The 19,121-nt window shown below is 31.8% G+C and overlaps 1 protein-coding gene across 2 annotated transcripts in view; it reads left to right on the top strand.

The window, feature by feature from the left end:
* Window positions 1-18,764, top strand: part of LOC105328979 (integrin alpha-4) — a 28,755-nt gene extending 9,991 nt beyond the window's left edge. Inside the window, exons 6-21 of one of the 2 annotated variants that reach the window (XM_034453733.2) lie at window positions 1,910-2,002; window positions 2,376-2,470; window positions 2,793-2,858; window positions 4,911-5,072; window positions 5,494-5,602; window positions 5,902-6,096; window positions 6,722-6,928; window positions 8,078-8,241; window positions 8,474-8,611; window positions 8,905-9,362; window positions 9,682-9,838; window positions 11,432-11,563; window positions 15,795-15,923; window positions 16,252-16,350; window positions 17,344-17,466; window positions 17,732-18,764. In XM_034453733.2, the coding sequence (XP_034309624.2) occupies window positions 1,910-2,002; window positions 2,376-2,470; window positions 2,793-2,858; window positions 4,911-5,072; window positions 5,494-5,602; window positions 5,902-6,096; window positions 6,722-6,928; window positions 8,078-8,241; window positions 8,474-8,611; window positions 8,905-9,362; window positions 9,682-9,838; window positions 11,432-11,563; window positions 15,795-15,923; window positions 16,252-16,350; window positions 17,344-17,466; window positions 17,732-17,947 (2,543 nt within the window). In that variant the 3' untranslated portion in view covers window positions 17,948-18,764. Of the gene's footprint in view, window positions 1-1,869; window positions 2,003-2,375; window positions 2,471-2,792; window positions 2,859-4,910; window positions 5,073-5,493; window positions 5,603-5,901; window positions 6,097-6,721; window positions 6,929-8,077; window positions 8,242-8,473; window positions 8,612-8,904; window positions 9,363-9,681; window positions 9,839-11,431; window positions 11,564-15,794; window positions 15,924-16,251; window positions 16,351-17,343; window positions 17,467-17,731 lie in introns of both variants that reach the window. The other variant, XM_066072990.1, reaches the window with a different exon arrangement.
* The last annotated feature ends 357 nt before the right edge of the window (window positions 18,765-19,121 follow it).

Raw genomic sequence — 19,121 nt, 5'->3', positions numbered from 1 at the left:
TTGCAGAATTGTTTAATATTATTGTCTTTTTTTGCAAAAGAAAAGAAAAGGGACGTTCAAAACAAAAATTTCGGATATATTATTCTCTAGGTAAATGTTTGTATACACTTGTGTTTATGAAAAATCGAAATATCATTGAAAAAAGTGATGGAAAGGAAAACACGGGGTTTTTCCCTATTTAAAAATGACCCCCCTTAAAATCTTACTGGATTAAGTTTGCTTCTGTCTAAGAAATAAACATCAAGTTAAAAAGGTCACCGGGATATGGACTTGGTTGGTCACGTGATCAAATCCTGTTAATTCCTATTTCTGGTTAGAAAAGCAATATGATTTCGAAATATTAAGGAACAAAAACTTGATGCAAGTGCCTTAACAAGGCTCATTACAACGTTTCTGATCTTTAAAGAATAAATGTTTATCTTAGCTTTATACTAAATATGGAATAATGTAAAAGATTTTAAATTAATCCAAAAAAAATTATGAGATATATACATGTACAGGCAAAAGATGTTAATTCAATCACAACGTCTCGGTCTTTTCCGGCAGACTTGTTTTTCCAAGCTCTGTCGGAAAGACCCGAAAAGCCGCGACTGATGTTAATTATGTTAGGGCACATGTAATAAGGATTTGTTTTAAGGAATAGTTTCATGGAGTTATCGTTGACCAGTTTACTCCAAAATTGATTTTGCTTTATTTGAGTGTAATGGTGTTTTATTTATTGCGGTTATGGGATTTTTCATGTATACATATTAAGGAATGTAATTCTTCTTTGCAATTTATTGATATATCCATGTCTACGTAAGTTATTTTGCCTTGTTGTTTAATGAAGTGTTAGCCAAACATCCGTATTAAAAACATGGTTGCATGTGAAAACTTGTAATTATACAAGAAAACATAATTTTTTTACACTTCTGTTAAGAGATTATTAGATAAAGGCATATATTTTACATTTTGGTCAAAATGGATATGGCAAGGGAGATAAAAAAATTATCATCTTCAATAGGCTATGAAAATCCATATAGAATATCTGTTATGTCGTTTGGTAAATAGTTTTATATTTACATCTACCGAGTACGAAAACTTATAGTTAATTCTAAGCATTATAGAAACAGGTAGTCTGAAATCTACACACCCCTATGTCGATGGGTCGAAATCTTCAGCGACCTAAGAAAATTCATGGGCAGCAGGAAATATTCATGATAATGTCAGACTCAAATTCGCATAGGAGACGATTTGGCTGTTTCTTATAGCTAACGTAATGATCTGCATTAACAATAATTTGGTTAATTTTTCTGACCTTTACGATCACTTTAATAATTTGTTAAAAGATAGATGCAAATATAAACAATAAAATGTTTTCTTTAAAGATTCATGTGGGTTATAAAGGTACCGATTATTACAGAAAAATTTACATAACCCGCGGGTTATGTATTTTTTCTGTATGCGTCACCTTCATATCCCGCATGGCTCACCAAAGAAAGCATTTTATTATTTCAATAAGTATGCTAATTTAGCCTCATATTCCTTGATTTTGCTAAGCACGCTTAATATGTGTTCATGTTGCTTTTTTGTATATATATATTTTCATTGACATTTTTTTCCATGTCTTATATATACAAATGTATGTATGCATTTGTCAAATAATCCCAAAACATATGGTAGGTTTAAAGAACTCAAGTCATTTTTTTTGTGTTTTGATTAGTCGAATATTTGAGCATGTTTTAGAATGACCCCTATGACATTTGAATGAACCCTACAAAACCGTCTCGTTGGAAAAAAAAATGTCATTTACATCGAAATTAATAGCTTCAATAATTGGTTTTGTACATCAGAGATAGAATAATCTTCTAAGCGTTTGATCTATTACAGCTCAATCATATGGTAACAATGAATAATGCCTACTTTGTAGCTGGAGGTCTAGCAACGTTTTCTATCACAACACGAGGACTGCTGAGTCGAAGTGTGCCGGGAACAGATTCTAGCCAACCAGGAGCCTATTTTGGTAGATATATGAATCTTCCTTGTTGAATTGTAAGAGAGAGAGAGAGAGAGAGAGAGAGAGAGAGAGAGAGAGAGAGAGAGAGAGAGAGAGAGAGAGAGAGAGAGAGAGAGAGAGAGAGAGAAAATGTGAGAGCGAAAAGAGAACTGGACTAATAAAATGAGAGAGAGAGAGAGAGAGAGAGAGAGAGAGAGAGAGAGAGAGAGAGAGAGAGAGAGAGAGAGAGAGAGAGAGCTTTGCATGTACAATGCATTATTTGGCGAGAGATTCATTTACCCCGTATATTAGAATTGTTTGAACCCGACATTAAACAATACAGTACCATTCCTCTTCATTTCTGAGATTAATAAGATATTATTTTTACTCTCGCTTGTAGGCTACTCCTTAGCTACTGGGGTGTTCGACAGGGATAAATCCTACTATGTAGCAGGCCGACCCGGCTTTGCAAACAATGGCGGAAATATTGGAAATGTAAGTATCATTTTAACGGGGCTTAATCTATTAGATCTTATAATATAATAAGCATTGTAGATAGGATTTTTGTAATCAAAAACTATTATTAGGTAAAGAGAAAATCCGTTTATTTCAACTTAAAAATTTTGAATATTTTCATTTATCATCATGCAAAGCTCTCTTTCAAAAGGAGATTAATATGGTCAAAATATGACCAAGACCTTACAACCCTCTTAATAAGTTAAATTGCTTCATCAAGACCACTTTCGAACATTATGGCGAAAATCAATTGCAAACAAAGGAGGGTTCAAATCATATTAAAGTACATTGTTTGTTGCAGGTTGAGATTCTTGAATTTTTTGATAATGGCATCAAGACAACCAAAAAGCTTATAGCAGGTTTTCAGGTACTATATATAATGATAAATCATGTTATTATTAATAATTATAGTCACTATTTTCTGTTTTATAATATCATTATTGTTTTATAAAACTTTGTTCATAGTGTTGCTATAGTCAAATAGCTGTATGTATTGTTCTGCTCGATACCTATATCTTTTTTAACCTGGTTTTCCACAGGAAAAATTTTGTTATTAAAATGTTAACGTTGAAAATGGCCGGGGGGGGGGGGGGGGGGGGGGGGTGGAAGGGGGGGGGATGGAGGGTCGTATGCCAAAATTGTATCTATTTTGTAGGGAAGTTATTGTTTTGCAGACCAATGGTAAAAATATCAGAGACTGGTGCACTGTAATTGGGTTTCGATATCATAATTTATGCAAAAATACCTGCTGTTGAACTTAGACATATTTTTGCAGAATATTGCATGAAGGGTACCTCAATTGTTCGGATAATTCTCCGTATTGGCTGTTGAAATTAATAGTCAAATTTGTGACATAATATTACACATGTTATGGGTCGTCAGGATAACTCATCATAAAGTTATCAAAATAAGATATTTTTTCTTTTGCTTAGTAAGTTGTGTACATAATGTATACGAGATGTACAAATTACTTGGGTTTTAATTTTTAATTAAAATGAGAAAAATACCACCTATAGAACTTTATATTAGTCAAACTTTTTAACAAGATATTGCGTACAGAATAACCTTTATCCATAATTGATAATTTTCAAAATAGACCATTACTGCATATAGCATTATTCCTCGCATATTCATGAAATAATTAACCTCTATCTGTTCGAAATTGAACCACCTGAGCCCTTCGTCTTTGTACAGTAAACATCACAAACAAATAGGTATGTTGCGCTCTGCCACTTTTGTGACTTTATTGTTTAACCAAATCTGGTTTGAAATAATCAGGAAAATGACAATAGATGATTATATAACAATAATTAATAAGTTCATAAAACTAATCATAAAAATATGAATATTTCATTCTTTATGCCATAATATTTTACAACTAAAATAATCCATAACTCCAATTACTGATGTAATCAATGATGTGATTGATTAGATAATTTATGCAAAACATAATCCTTGTGGTCTGAAAGCGCCATGCTTAATAAAGAAAAATGAAATTACACAAGAATTTTTCGTTTTTATAAACATGTTCATGAAAAAGGAAGATGGACGGGTGGAGGTGGTTTATAGATCGCTGTGAACATTTTCAATGCTCAGCTATTGGCGTCCTGAAAGAAAGTGAGAACCCACGCTATTTAAATGGCGCTCCCAAGATTTTACTGCGGAAAAAACTTATTGGTTACATCCGGCGAAGTTGATTTGGTGTCCATATGTGAAGATGCTGTACAACTTTGACAATACCGCAGGAAAGATAACTCTCCCGAACTTAACAGAAATTATCAATAGCATAAAATATTTTAAGAAATCTTAAAAATCATATTTGCCTGGATAACTCCTCCATTGATTCTCAAAACATTATGTTCTGCAGTGCAATTGTACATATATGAAAGATGTGTATATTACTATTGAACTTAGTAATTTTTGACCAGAATATTGAACACAGGGTGCATTATTTATCAGATAACTCCTTCTGCTAGCTCTTTCAAGATATGAAGTTATATGCACTTAGAATATACACATATGCACCAACGAGATAAACATTACATCTTACTTCGATTTTTTTTTTATCAAATATTGAACCGAAATTGTGACCACAAATATTTCGAGTCGGGATCGGCCTCAAATGGTGTTTATCAATTCAGGTTCGTCTGATGGATTACGGATACTGTTCACATAAAAGGAAAACTGCTTTGCTGTCACATTGACAGCTTTCCCCTTATTTAAAATCAATGCTGTAAGCTGGGATCTTGAATCGTTTTATAAAAAACCTAACCTTTTGATCCAGTTGTTTTTCTTTTTTCTATGTTTTTTAATTAATTTCTTATCATTTAATTTATAATTGATGACATATAATATCGGCGTTGTATATGATTGTATGAAAATCAGAATATATACACACAATTTTATTTATATATCTAAGCTTGGTGGAGGATTTGGACACTCTGTATGCGTGGCGGACGTGAATGGAGACAGCTATGACGATGTTTTGATTGGTGCGCCGCTTGAGTATATTAACGAATCAAATAGAAACATTGTGATAGACAGCGGGGCAGTTTATATGTATCTTGGCACAGGGACGCCCGTAAGTCATTTAGTTTTGATTACTTATTCTAAGTACGAATGTCAATTGCAATCATGCCCTTTTAATACAACAATTTTTTTTTTCAAAATCAGAAAATGTTGAACATGTTTTTATTGTAAATAAGTTTTAAAAACTTGTCTGTTTTGGATAGAGAATTATCATCAATTTAGTTAAATTACATTGTTCTGGTAATTTCAAAAGCAAAATGAATGAAGTTGGCAGTACTACATGTATTCCCTTGTGTTTGTTTAGTTGTTTTTGAGTATCTTTTCACTTCATCGCATGACTCGTTTATCATGACAATTGTGTATTGCAATATTTTTGTTAATAATACCGTTTTCTTTGTCTTCCGTTGATTTTAATTTGTTTGTCAAGTGTAGATCGTTTTATAAATTATATGTATTTCTTTCATTCCACACAGGATATTTTAAAGGAAACTCCGGTCGTTATTCGAGGAACTAAAAAGCAATGGGCAAGATTTGGAACGGCGATTGTTAACCTTAAAGATATTTCAAACGACGGCATTGCAGGTAATGTAGAGACAAGATCTTATTATTGAAACTGCTTAAACGATGATGCAAAGAAAATGAAATTATTAAAATATCAATTTTATTTCTTTAAATAAATGGTTCGATGAGTGATGGTGACCATTTTGTACCTTGTATGTTGATCGATCTTAAAGGTGTTTGATTTATCTTTGTGAATTCATGGCTCAATCATAATTGCTACCGCACAAATTCTATTAAACAACAAAAAAATAAAGAGATATATATCACTTCTTAGATTCACCTAAGTATGATTATTGATATTTTTCTCTGGTTTTCTTTAGATATAGCAGTAGGAGCACCATTTGAAGATGACCACCGAGGGGCCGTGTATATTTATAACGGCCGCTCGGGAAACTTTGACCAACCGTGGACGTTTTCACAGAGAATTACTTCAAATGACATAGGCCTCGGGATCAGTGCCCTTGGGTACTACCTTTCTAAATCCCAAGTAGATGTCGATGACAATTTATATGGAGGTATATAATCATGTTTTTATCATTTGTTGTCTTTTTTTCTGAACTAGGTAGCAAATAGAAATGGAGCAACAAAAAAGTAATCGATGTTTTGCATGTTGCATTTACTTTATTCATTTCTTGTCTACAATATACTTTTTAACATCTATATTGTACAGGTATTTGTAGTTTTCAACCTAAAGTACACACAAAATGTAAAGAAAAGTATATACATGAATTTTTTAATGACACTACCTTTTAGCAATGATTGTTTTAACGAGATATTTTTGCAAAATCTTGCTCTTTTAATTTTTAAGATACATACAATCATGCATATTGGGCAAAGTAAGGCCCTATATATGATTATCAGACATTGCCATTTGTTGTACATGTATTCAGGGCAAATAGAATTAAACAAAATTAAAAAGGTCACAATGGATTTTGTGGAATAATGAAGACTGATCTTTCGTTCTTCTTAATATGAATATCTGAGGATTTATAATAGGTCTTGCCTGATTAACAGTTTATAAAAAAACCCAACAAAACAATTCAAGGCCCCTGATCGTCTTGTATTTTATTGTATCACTGTGTCACATATTGTACTGATTAATTCCATTGATTTGAAATTATTGAGATGATATATTCCTAGACTTGGCGGTTTCGGGTTTTAAGACGGACCAGGTGGTGGTTCTTCGGACACGCCCCGTGGCCCACGTAACCGCCGACATCCTGACAACTCCGGGATACATTCCAATCAACTCAACAGGACTCGAATGCAATCTTGGATCGGACATACCCTGTGTTACTTTGAACATCCGTTTTCTTGTGTCTGGAAAGGGATTAGAGAAAGGAGTTTGTACGTACAGTATATCATAATGTATAAATATGCATGTATACGTACAATATGGAATTCTTGTTTTCGTCCACTCGTCAATTTTGAGTTTAGAGCAATACTATGTCAACATATTTAGAAATTACCGCTGATATATTCTTTACAAACCCGTTAAAAAAACGTTCTTAGGACACGTAGAAAAAATCATTGCGAAAAGATCTAATGTAATAAATATTTGGTTTCATTTCCAGCTAGGAGCAATTTTCGGAGAAGACGAATTAGTAATCATGATTTATAAAAAAAAAAATGAATGAAATATATACGGGGAATGCATGCCTTTGTTTCAAAAAGTTCCCCTTGTTTAATTGAATAAAAAAGATAATATGCATGTATATGACATTGTACATAAATCAATTGTATCGCAATGGTAAGGACAGATCAAAAACATGTTTTCATAAAATGCTACATACGCCTTACAATTGTTTATTGAGGCCATGAATCACCATATTTAGTTCAGCATGTGCATCAAATGATTAAAATTTTCCTATTTTCGTCCAATCAATTTATTCAAACACCGACCACCTGTGCTCTAACAAAATTTCAATATACGTCATTTGGTTGTTTGAAAAACATGATTCGTTGTTTTGAACACATTTTGCAACAAAACATTCACTGTTTATAAAGAAAAAATATATTAACTGAATTTGTAGTGTTAATTTTGTAAGCACACAAACAGAGGGAAGAAAAGTTCAAATAGAAATATTTAACTTTTGATTTTGAGTATTTTCCTTTATCTTTGTATAGAGCTCTTTTGTATAGAGCACTTCAAATAAAGGTGATCAATACAGTCTTAAAAATGGCCACGGCCATCAAGCCTTCTTAAACAGACTGTTTGTCATCTCGATCCCGATTTCGTAATTAATTTTTGGCAGAAAGATTGATTTTTCTTACTCTAAAACGAAAACTAGACAACAAATTTATTCTACAAACAACTGAATTTTCGACAAAATTCTAAAAAAAAAAATGCTGATAAAAATATCTTGAGTCGGGTACTGTTTTGTCAATTGATTGTGAGAGAGCAGACAATCGAATTTTGGAAAATGGCTGCTTTTCTGTTTCGTTATATAAACAGGAATTCAAATATTTTAGTTCGTTGTTATCTATTTTGGACAGATTTAAACTACAGTTTATACAGTGATGTTTTCTCCGAGAGCGAGCGATTTCTCCTGCGACCAAACGACAGCCTCGTTAACAGTCTGAACAGATCGCTGGAGTCGCAGCTTATACTGCTGAAGCCAAACGAACAGACATTTGTCAATGTTTCGTTGACTTTAGGCGTAAGTTTTATATCCACACTGAAATATATCAATCATGTATTAACCAGTTTAAAAAAAAACTCTACTGACATGATTTTCAGTAAATATTAATCATTAATTAAAAAAAAATATGTATACATATACCGTACCTTGCCATTACATTTTTATAGCACAATTTCAAATTATTAATTAATTAATTGATTTATCACGATTATTGTACTTTTTTCATGGCGTTTTATATATGTATAATCAGACGATAGACTGGAGATTCTTCAAGAGCTTAGAAGACCCGGTTACAGTGAAGTTAACGTTTGCCTTAACGGATTTATCCATTGGAGATGAAGTAGTCCCCATGCTGCATACAGATGTCATCACAACTCACACAAAAACAGTATGATTTCTATAAATCATTAAAGTTTTCCCTGTAAACGACCATATTTCATGTTATATTGTCCAACTTTGCTTTTAGGGGAAAACATATTAACTTTCATTTAGTTTCAATGATATCATAGAAAGTACATTGTACTTGAAAATCAGAAAATGTTAAGAAATAATATTGTTTTAAGTGATATGTAATAAAAGTAACTTGGAATCAGAAAATTCTGTAAATATTATGATATCAAATAAGGAACACAATCACTGAGCATTTCCTAAATTTTCCTAATTCCTAATTTTTCGTTGCAGCTTGAAATCAATCGAAACTGTTCCTCAGATCCTTGCAAACCGGCATACGTTGCCTTACTTCAATCAGCAGAGAAGAACCTGACGTTACAGCAAAACCAAGAATTATCAGTTCAGATGGCGTTGTTTAACACGGGTGATCCGGTCGAGAAAACTGAATTCTTCGTAGAAACATTCCCGAGAATGGATTTCTCCAGGATCATCGAAGGGTTCAGTGACCTTCAGTGCAACGAGATTTCTATGGGATACCTGCATTGTGAGATGCGTCCGGTCCGGTTTTATGCTCACCAAAAATACTCGTTTGTGTTGAATTTCTTTATCGACCCTAATGCTGTGGTGGCGAAAAATTCAGACCACGTGAAAGTTGAAGTCATGTTTAATTCAACCGAAGCTAACACAGACATGACGAAGTTTGTGATGATTAGTCATTTTAACCTTCGTTCCAATGTTAGAGTTGTCGGGTAAGTTATTTAACTGTGCGCGCGCATGTGTGTGTGTGGTGCAGGGGGATGGTGTTGAGCAACGGATCTGGGTAAATTTTAAAGGACATATCGCATGTATGACACTGACTGCATTTGTTCTTTTCTAAATTGTAGTTTTTTGCTGGCAAATTGATATTCAAAATTTCTGGGTTGAACCTATTAGTAACTTGTTGACAACCTAGAATGTTTAAAAGGAAACTCCAGTCAATTAAAAAAGTACAAACTACCAACGAATTGCCTATGGGCTCACTATTATTAATGTATTTCATATGATTAAATCAGATTTTATCATTTACAGAGGATCTGATTTCTCGGAGCTTATCTTAGCATCGAGCTCCGAAGGTATCTTCAAATATTCAGTGTCGTTTGATGTCCACAATGACGGGCCGAGTCCACTTGGTGCAAACTTAAAAATACCGATCGCAAGTGGCCACTTAAAGTCAGACATTGTAAAGGTACTGTACGTCTTTATTATAATAAACTAGACTTTGACCCGTGCGTGCACGGTTTGACATTGCATTTCGGACACTTACGAATAGGTACATCGACACAGTTTATTATTGAAATTTGCATAACAAAGCTATAAGCCTACAATAATGGTATTAATTTCACTACACTTTCCTTAGTTTGGTAAATCTAACTGTGTCTCGGGAAAGGCACTCTCCACAGTTAGAATGCCTCCCTTATACCCGTAATGTAGCAGACAATTGCAGAATCGCTCCGGAACGATTATGGAGAAAGTTAATGAAGTTGCCTTGAAAATAACAGTCAAATTTATCACAACAAACCTTTTTCAGACTGCAAATACTTTTTATCTAAAAATTTTAATCCACAGAATGGAATAATTCAACACCATTTCACCAACGTACACGTATTTTCTTTGTAAAACTGGGTCCGTAGGACATTATTCATTTTTTACGATAAAACATATTCTATCTTCACTCTAATAAATATTATGTAACTTTTTCGCATGTAATCAAATATTTTTTGTCATCACGAAGACAAAAGTAATTAAGTACTTACATGTACTTGAAATGTATATTTGTTATTTTATACTTTCTCTCATAAGAAATCATTAATATATATGAACAGAATATATAGCAAAAGTCCAATGAAAATTTACCCGTATATGTATTATCATTTCTGAGTTTATTCATGCAGATGTGATATTGTGGAAACGTAAACTAAAGATCCCGTTAGCGTGAATGTATTGCGCAAGCGCAAGATTGTAAAATCCAAAAAATCCAAGTGATTTCCGGAAATTTTTGAGGAATTTTCGTTGATTATTAATTAGCGAAGCTTAACTGAGAAAAAATAAAAACAAATTGGTAATCTTCAAGTACCAATTATGTTTAAAATATATAAAACAAAAGACAGTATTCTTCCGATTTCTCGGTATTAAAGACAAAAAATTCGAGTCTATTATTTTAATATAGTAGTATAGATGTGACACGTTTTACTAGAATTCCAAGACTCTGCTTCAGAAAACTAGTTAAGGTTCTCACTACACCTTGAAACAGTTTCTCAATTCAGCAGAAATTTACTTAGCAATTAATAATAGTATGATAGTTTATAAGGCAGAAAATGCAGTTTTTGGATAAAAAAAGTATGGTTTTTTAAAATGTGATTTAATTTGGTGAATAAATAGTAAATTGCTATTAATTTGATCTAGATTTTTATCGCAGCCGTTATTGTGATTCTGCATAAAACTGAAAACTTTATGATTTAATAAGAATAAAATATCAATCTAGGAAAAAATATTTCTTTTCAAAGAAATATATTGCAAACTATATTTTGTACAGGACGACAATAATGTTTATGTGAAGTTTATTAAACCAGAGTTTCTACCTGATAATTCGAAAAAAAAAAAATCTGTGATTATCAGAAGTTGATAAACTAAAATCTGTCGTTTTAGTAGTGAACTACAAATTCACAATTAAATTTTACTTCATGAAAATTGCTATATTTGATGTTTTGGTGGATTAACAATAGCCCTAGCCTTTTGGCCTAGTATATAGAACATTAAAGTTTTAATCTTTACATTAAAGGGAATAGCAGTTACGAAAGGAAAGTGTTCCGGGTTTCTTGACTTGGAGATAAAGAGTATGAATGATCCTGAAAACATAAAATCTGAGTCGTTAACGGATGATGAAGCCGCGGAAGAAGGACCAGTTGAAATTGTATGTAATTAATTAAACAACATATATATATATATATATATATATATATATATATATATATATATATATATATATATATATATATATATATATATATATATATTGTAATTGCCTTATTTTAGGCGACCATTTTAAATTTGGGATTCCACTGTTTTGTATTATTAGATCTGGAGCCTGTACATGTAAAATAGCGAGCACCAATAGTTTTTGTAGTACATGTGTATCTCATAAAGTTTAAACCCGTTTTGAAAAAAATCGAGATTTTAAATTCTGGGATGACTGCTTCTCGCTATTTTATGAGGATGTTTATTCCTCACGTTTAATTATGAAGCTTTGGTTATCTGTTAATATCCATCGCTGTCAGTACAAAAGTTTATGTTTGGTTTATCATTTTAAAAGATAAGTATATTAAACAATATCTTAGAATATATAAAAAAAAACACGAATTAGGCTCAAAATGTGTTTCTAAAAAAAGAACATTGTATAAACAAAAACAGACAGTAATTTGTTTTGAGGTATGGGTTGCATAACACCTTTCATACAACATGTTTACATGATAACCGATTTGCCCCGGATATTTTAAAACGTTTTTTAATCATTACTTCTTCCACACTTCTTCGGGAGCAGTGTGGTAATACAAGTAAAATTGGAATTTTAAATAAATTATCAGGAAAAGTTTTTAAGTAAATATAATCCCCCTTTGATTTGTTTCACTAATACATGTACATTCTGCAATAAAAAATCAAAGTACTGAAGTACTGACGGGAGTTGATTTTATCGATTGTTATTTATTTTAAAATCAACGATATGTTATTTTGCATGGCAAGTAAATTCCTATAAGTATTTGAATTACGCACATTTTTATAATATGAATCCTAAAGGGATTTCGTGAAAATCCAATATCAATTATGTTGTGTAATATTCAAAGAATTATTCCATCAAACTACGTATTAGTAATAGAAATACTTATGAGAAATTGTATGGATCCAAACAAAATTGAACTCTACTCTCGTTCCAACAGACTCTCAGCTGTATCCGTTCATCTCCGACAAGCAAGAGAGACTCTATGCTTGTCGGAGATTTATGGAGACAACCGAGCGTCTGGTTGAACGAGACTATATATTGAACTCTGGCGTAGGAATACATAAAATGTACGACTTCAAAAAATATCTAAATTGTTCGTACCATTTAAAATCTAACTATTTACAAGGTATCTATAAATGAGTTTCCTTGATGAACAATGCTTAAGAACTCAGTACATCGAATTTATTGATTAGAACTAAATGTTGTCAGCGGTGTTGATTTGTGCTTATGTCCAAATACTGTTTCACTTTCGGTTTGCCTGAGTAATTGCATAGGAGAGTTGATTAAAATCAACTCCCAAAAATCGGGATATGACTACAACTCCATAGGATCTCCGTAATGGTGCAAGTGCGGGAGTGATTTACTCCCGCAACGATTTCAGCCTAAATCGTATATAAATGACGATAACATTACCATTTCTTACCTGAACTCAAACATTGTAGTTGTGTATGGCATAAATTAATCCGAAAATATCGAATTTGGTCCATATATCGGTTTTTTTCGTGTATGTCAACAACGCAGGTTGGATTTGTCCGCCATGTTTACTGACCTTGATCGATTTTATTTTTGGACAGCAAATGAAAACTCGAGCGGACTCAATATAGGAATTTCCCTACTTTAAACATAATTAACGCGTTATTTAATTATGAATTTTATAATATATACAATTTCCTTAAATTATGTTTTAGTGATAGAACGAGGTGAGATCGCTTATTTACACTGACATTAATGCTATCAAGCCCATCAAAACTTCAAGCGTAAATCACGCGAGAACTGTCATGGCTGCTAAAAAAAACGACTGGTAAACATGCTGATGTGTTTTATCTGGTTTAACTTTTGTTTTATATACGGTTATTTTGATCAACCTGAATTAAAATCAAAGTACTGACGGGAGTTGATTTTATCGATATTCATTTATTATTCATTTTAAAATCAACGATATGTTACTTTGGTTGGCAAGTAGTTTATAATCTGTCTTTGAATTATGCACATTTTTATAATATGAATTCTCTGTGTAATGATTAAAGATATAATTGATTCCATCAAACTATGTATAAGTAATCGAAATATTCAAAAAATTGTATATATCCAAGCAATAATGAACTCTAGTCTCGTTCAACCAGATGTTCGGTTGTCTCCGTTTATCCCCAAAAGGCAAGAGAATGTGTACTGCATGTCACGTGATAGCTTGATGACGCAACCTCTAAATATAGAATGACTCTCTGCTTGTCGGAGATTTACGGAGACAGCCGATGGTTAAACGAGACTTTATTGAACTCTGGCGTATGAATACATATGACTGCAAAAAATATCTAAATTGTTCGTACTATTTTACATCTGACTATTTTCAAGGTATTCATAAATAAGTTTCTTAAAAACCAATGCTTCAAGATACTTTACATCGAATTTATCGATTATTTTCAAGAACTAAATCTTGTCAGCGGTGATGATTTGTGCTTAGGTCCAAACACTGTTTCACTTTTGGTTTGCCAGAGTAACTGCATAGGAGAGTTGTTTAAAATCAACTCCCAAAAATCATTTTATCTAAAAGAGGTCAAGTATAAACAAATATCTTTTCACACCGAAGTCGGTCGTTTGAAAAAAAAAAATTGCACCATTACGGATATCCTGTGGAACTGTAGCATTCTCCAGTAAACTTCATCATATAAAAATAGGAGAGGTCTACAATGTACACTATTGCCGCTATAATACATGTATTAAAGCAAGTTGGTTTAGAAAAGCTGTAGAATATATATGAAATATTTCGGCATGTTGGATTCCAAAACGGGAAATATGGGCAATAGATATTATAAGGCATATAAAGGTAAAATCGAACCAGAAAATAAAAACTGACTACTGTGGAATCATTAAATTTCGTGGAGGCAAATTTCGTTGATGGCTTAAATTTTAAAAAGGTTCGTGGGGACATTATTTCGTGTATTCTTGTATATCTACAAAATAAAATACACTTTTATTCCCCTAATTTATCAATTCGTGGAGGATGTTATTTCGTGAATGAGAGGTACCCACGAATTCCACGAAAATTGAGCCACCACGAAATCTAATGATTCCACAGTATGTCATAAATTGTAAACAAGACAGAAATGACGAAAGTGTTAAAAGAAAGGCTGCAAATCATGATTTTTTCTGAACCAAAATAAAATGTAATGAAAAATGTTTTATTTTTGGACAAAGTTGTGTGCATCAACCTATTGTGTTTTGTAATTATTAAAATGCAAAGAAACACAATACATTTTATTCACTAATACATTTTATTTTTATATTTTGGATCATTTTATAATAAGCTATAGTTTCTTTCAATGATACGCTATCTTAGAGCAAAGCTGCGTTGCGTAGACACATTTTAAAACGTTTGTTTGAACTAGAAGTAGCTCCTAAGAAACCCACAAACACCTTTTCCTGACTATAACCACTTTTTCCCGATATATATATATATATACACAGCAAAACTCGTTTATAACGAATTTCAAGGGACCATAGAAAAAACTTCGTTATAGCCGTAATTCGCTATACGTTTATAACGAATTCGTAAAAAATATTATAGCGAATTCGTTATAAAATAATTAGGGTTTTTCCGGCTAACAGTTTTCTAAACTATCGTAAGTTATAAAATTAGTATTACCGTCATTTAAAAAAAAATGTCAATATAACCATTTCATTTCAATTTTTAAAAAAATTGAATTTGAGTATTTTATATATGCATCTTAAAATTGCATGTTTCTTCAATGAAATTTGAAATGGAAAAAAATTCGTTATAAAAATGTTAAAATACGTGAAAATTTTGCCAGCGGGGGTCTTAAAATTACTTCGTTATAGCCGTAAATTCGTTATAGCCGTTTTCGTTATATACATCAATTTTCTATAGGTTTATATAAGTTTGCCGGGACATGAATAATAATTCGTTATAGCCGTAAATTCGATATATTCGTGTTCGTTATATTCGAGTTTTGCTGTATATATATATATATATATATATATATATATATATATATATATATATATATATATATATATATATATATATACATGTATGATATATAACCGACCGCTCTCTGGCGGCCGATAATAATTTACAGTATTGCAATTTTAGGATTTTTTTGTACACGATATATTTACTGTTTTACAGAAGTGTGGTCTTCCTGTCATTAGCTGCACCTATTTGACGTGTAATCTTGGTTATGTCAAGACAACGGAATTCGAAAGTGTGGAATTTACAATGGATCTCGATGCCAGCGTTCTCTCTGCCATTCTTAAAGTACATGTTTAAACATTCAATTTATAAGCGCATAAATTATGTACGTTTTCCCTTGCAATTGGTTAATTAAGGATGTGAACATGATGATACAATAAAATGAAGACTTGTTCATCATTAGATTTGTTTTCAAGACTAAAAAAAAAGCTGTATGCCGTAAAGTAATATATTTGCAATACCCTTGTCTACTGATCAATATATGGTAATAAATCTGTAAATATTTTCCCACGAATTAAAAAAAACAGCCCACTTTTTCATTTAACATATTTGATACCTGTATGCCATTATTATTATTTATTTTAGTTTGAAACCAAACATACCTATTTTGCAGGGCCAAAGTGCTGAAATAGGATTTTTCGTCATCCCTGGTGATGTTCAGCAATATGACAACAATATCCCAGCATTCATCAACGTCACAGAGTCAGCCAAAGTATGTTTGTTTATAAGAAACCTCAGCACAGTTCTTATTGCATATTTCATATAAATTTATGAGATAATTAAAACTGTTAATTAAAAATATAAAAAAAAAAATACTTTATATTTATAACAGCTTATTGTTGTCTTTTTTTCAAACATATAAATATGAAGTGCATTGTTATTTAGTTACCGATAAGGGAGTGGTTTACGTAAGCATATTAAAAACTTTATTTAAATTGTTATTTACGTTATCATGTTGTTGATTTATATCCTGTTTGTTTTATCCAATAGAATAATTTAAAACGACATTAATTATTTGGGGGAAAACATTCAAAATTGTAAACGTCATATATTTGTCAAAAGGTTAGGTCATAGCGTGATTAAAAAACTTCATCCAAATTCAGATATCTTCAAGGTCTGAACTGTACCAATTTCTCCTGTTAATTTTCATATGCTGCAATGTCTCACTGAAAGGAGAAATTTATTTTCATTCCGATCAGTGTCTTGTCTTGTCTCGTCTCTTTCTTTCTTTAATTTTCATAGCGTTTTAATATGAAAAATGGATGGCATTGAAATCGAGATAACTGATTTCAATTTTTAGTACATAACACTTTTCAAAAAAAACAAAAAATGAACGTAAGCAACTTAGTAAACAGAATGTTATTTGAAAAAAATGATTATATAAAGATATATGCCATTCAATCAGTGTTTCATTACCAATTAGTCCCCTCTGATATACTGAATGACAGAGCGTCATAAGGTGCTCGCTCCTCTATTTGAATTAACTGAACAATGTATTTTCTTTTAGGTAGCGCTGCTTTCAAATTACTTTGCATGTACTGTGCCTTTATCTACAGCTTGCTCCTCAGTTTACACTACGCTGTATATAGTATACAAAGATTACGCTGCTTTCCATTCACTTTGTACTGTATTGATTAACAGGGTTTCATCCAGTGTTTTTTCTTCTCATTTTTGTCTTCACTGTGAAATATATATTTTATCTCAGGTAGCGCTGCGGGTGTCTGTTGGTTCCACAGGACAACAATCAACAGACATTTTATGGTACACAATAGGGGGTAGTGCAGGAGGGTTCTTGATCTTCATAATTATTGCACTTATCCTATGGAAGGTAATCTATCATTCGTGATTATATTCAATAATCTAAGTGGAAAATTGTTTTCTTTTTCATCAAATAGCACCAGTTGTACAATTATGGAACGATAATGGCATTGTAAATGATCAAGAATTATACAAATTTTTAAGTTAATATGTGATTTGCAATACGTTAATTCAAAGTTGTTCATACATAGTTAATTGTTCATACACATATTGATATCTCACAATAAAATAATAGAGCCTCTCATTGACTGAAAAATATATTTTGATTCATCTAGTGTGGGTTTTTCAATCGGAAGAGGAGAGGAGAAATTGACCGAGCTAAAAGACAGTCAATGATGAAGCAGAGACAGAGTAATATGATGTCTAGCTTTGTGAATAAAGAACTCAATAAACATTCATCCTCGCCATTAAACGGGGACAACAAGGACTCGAAGCTATTTAGACTAAGTGCCAAAAAGGACTATCCAGATTTAGAGATTCAAGATAGATAGCGCAGTGAGAAATCTCTTCGAAGCGCATGCGTTGCCGGACATTTGTAGAGGGTGATGAAGATAAAGTTGATTGTGCTAAAAGGTCAAGAATAAACATGGTGTTGGAATGTTACATTCCCTTTTTACCGGTGAACAATAGATGACATGCTGAAATATCTTCGGATACATTCAAGACCTATCATTTGTTATCAGAATTTCATTTCTAAGAGTTACCAAATTTCTTTTGGGTTTTTTTTCTCTCCATTTGTATATTTTTTTCATTAACATGAAAAAGTGATTTGATTGGTCCATTCATGTATGTAAGTCATGTTCATTTTTTTTATTTATAGGTTCATGTCTATAATTGACTTTTAAGTTATCTTAAACATCGATTTTGTAATTTTTATAATACTCTTTTTCTAAAAGGATGGCCAAAAAAAATTAGAGTTATTATAATGATATGGTAAGTTGATACTTTGCAAAGAATTTACTAAAATAAATGATGACTCTCAAAATTTGACAGCTTGATTTGTTATTTCATATCATCTAAAACGATTGGCTAATGTTTTAGAAATATTGTTTCACTGAAAATTATTTTCTTTTTGTAATTTTGTTGTTAACAATATTTCAAATAAGTATTTTTAATGTGTGATTAAAACATGGATGTCGGTGGTAGGATTTAAAGCGAGGTACAGGCCTAGCAACAGTTACTGTTTATTTCGTAAATACAGCTAGTGCCATGTTTTGTTAACATCAGTTGTGTAGTAATATAAACATCATGTAAATCATATTTTGTTTCTGTTGGACTGTTAACTCATATATTAAAATCTTCTTCTGTCTGTCAAATCTCATTTCGTTTTAAAAAAAGGTATTATTATTTTAGCAACCTAGATGTTAACAAAAACATGAAACGAACCATGTTTTCATAATTAAGAATTAAAACCTTTGTATCTCGCTTTGAAGTTAAGACCTGACATTCAAATTTTGGTCGACACTCAGAAAGCTTAGCTATGCACATGAATTTTTATCAAAAACAATGATGAAACGTCTTTCAAATCGTAACCAATGGCATGTTTTTTTTTTTTTTTAATATCAATGATACATATATAGCACTGAAAAACGTCTAACTGTATGTTCGCCAATTTTTTTAAATCAATTTTAAGAATAAGAATCCTAAGCAGTATGGGTGAATGTC

Source organism: Magallana gigas, chromosome 10, assembly GCF_963853765.1.
Source record: "Magallana gigas chromosome 10, xbMagGiga1.1, whole genome shotgun sequence".
Classification (NCBI taxonomy): Eukaryota; Metazoa; Mollusca; class Bivalvia; order Ostreida; family Ostreidae; genus Magallana; species Magallana gigas.
This window is presented reverse-complemented; position numbering and strand designations above follow the sequence as displayed.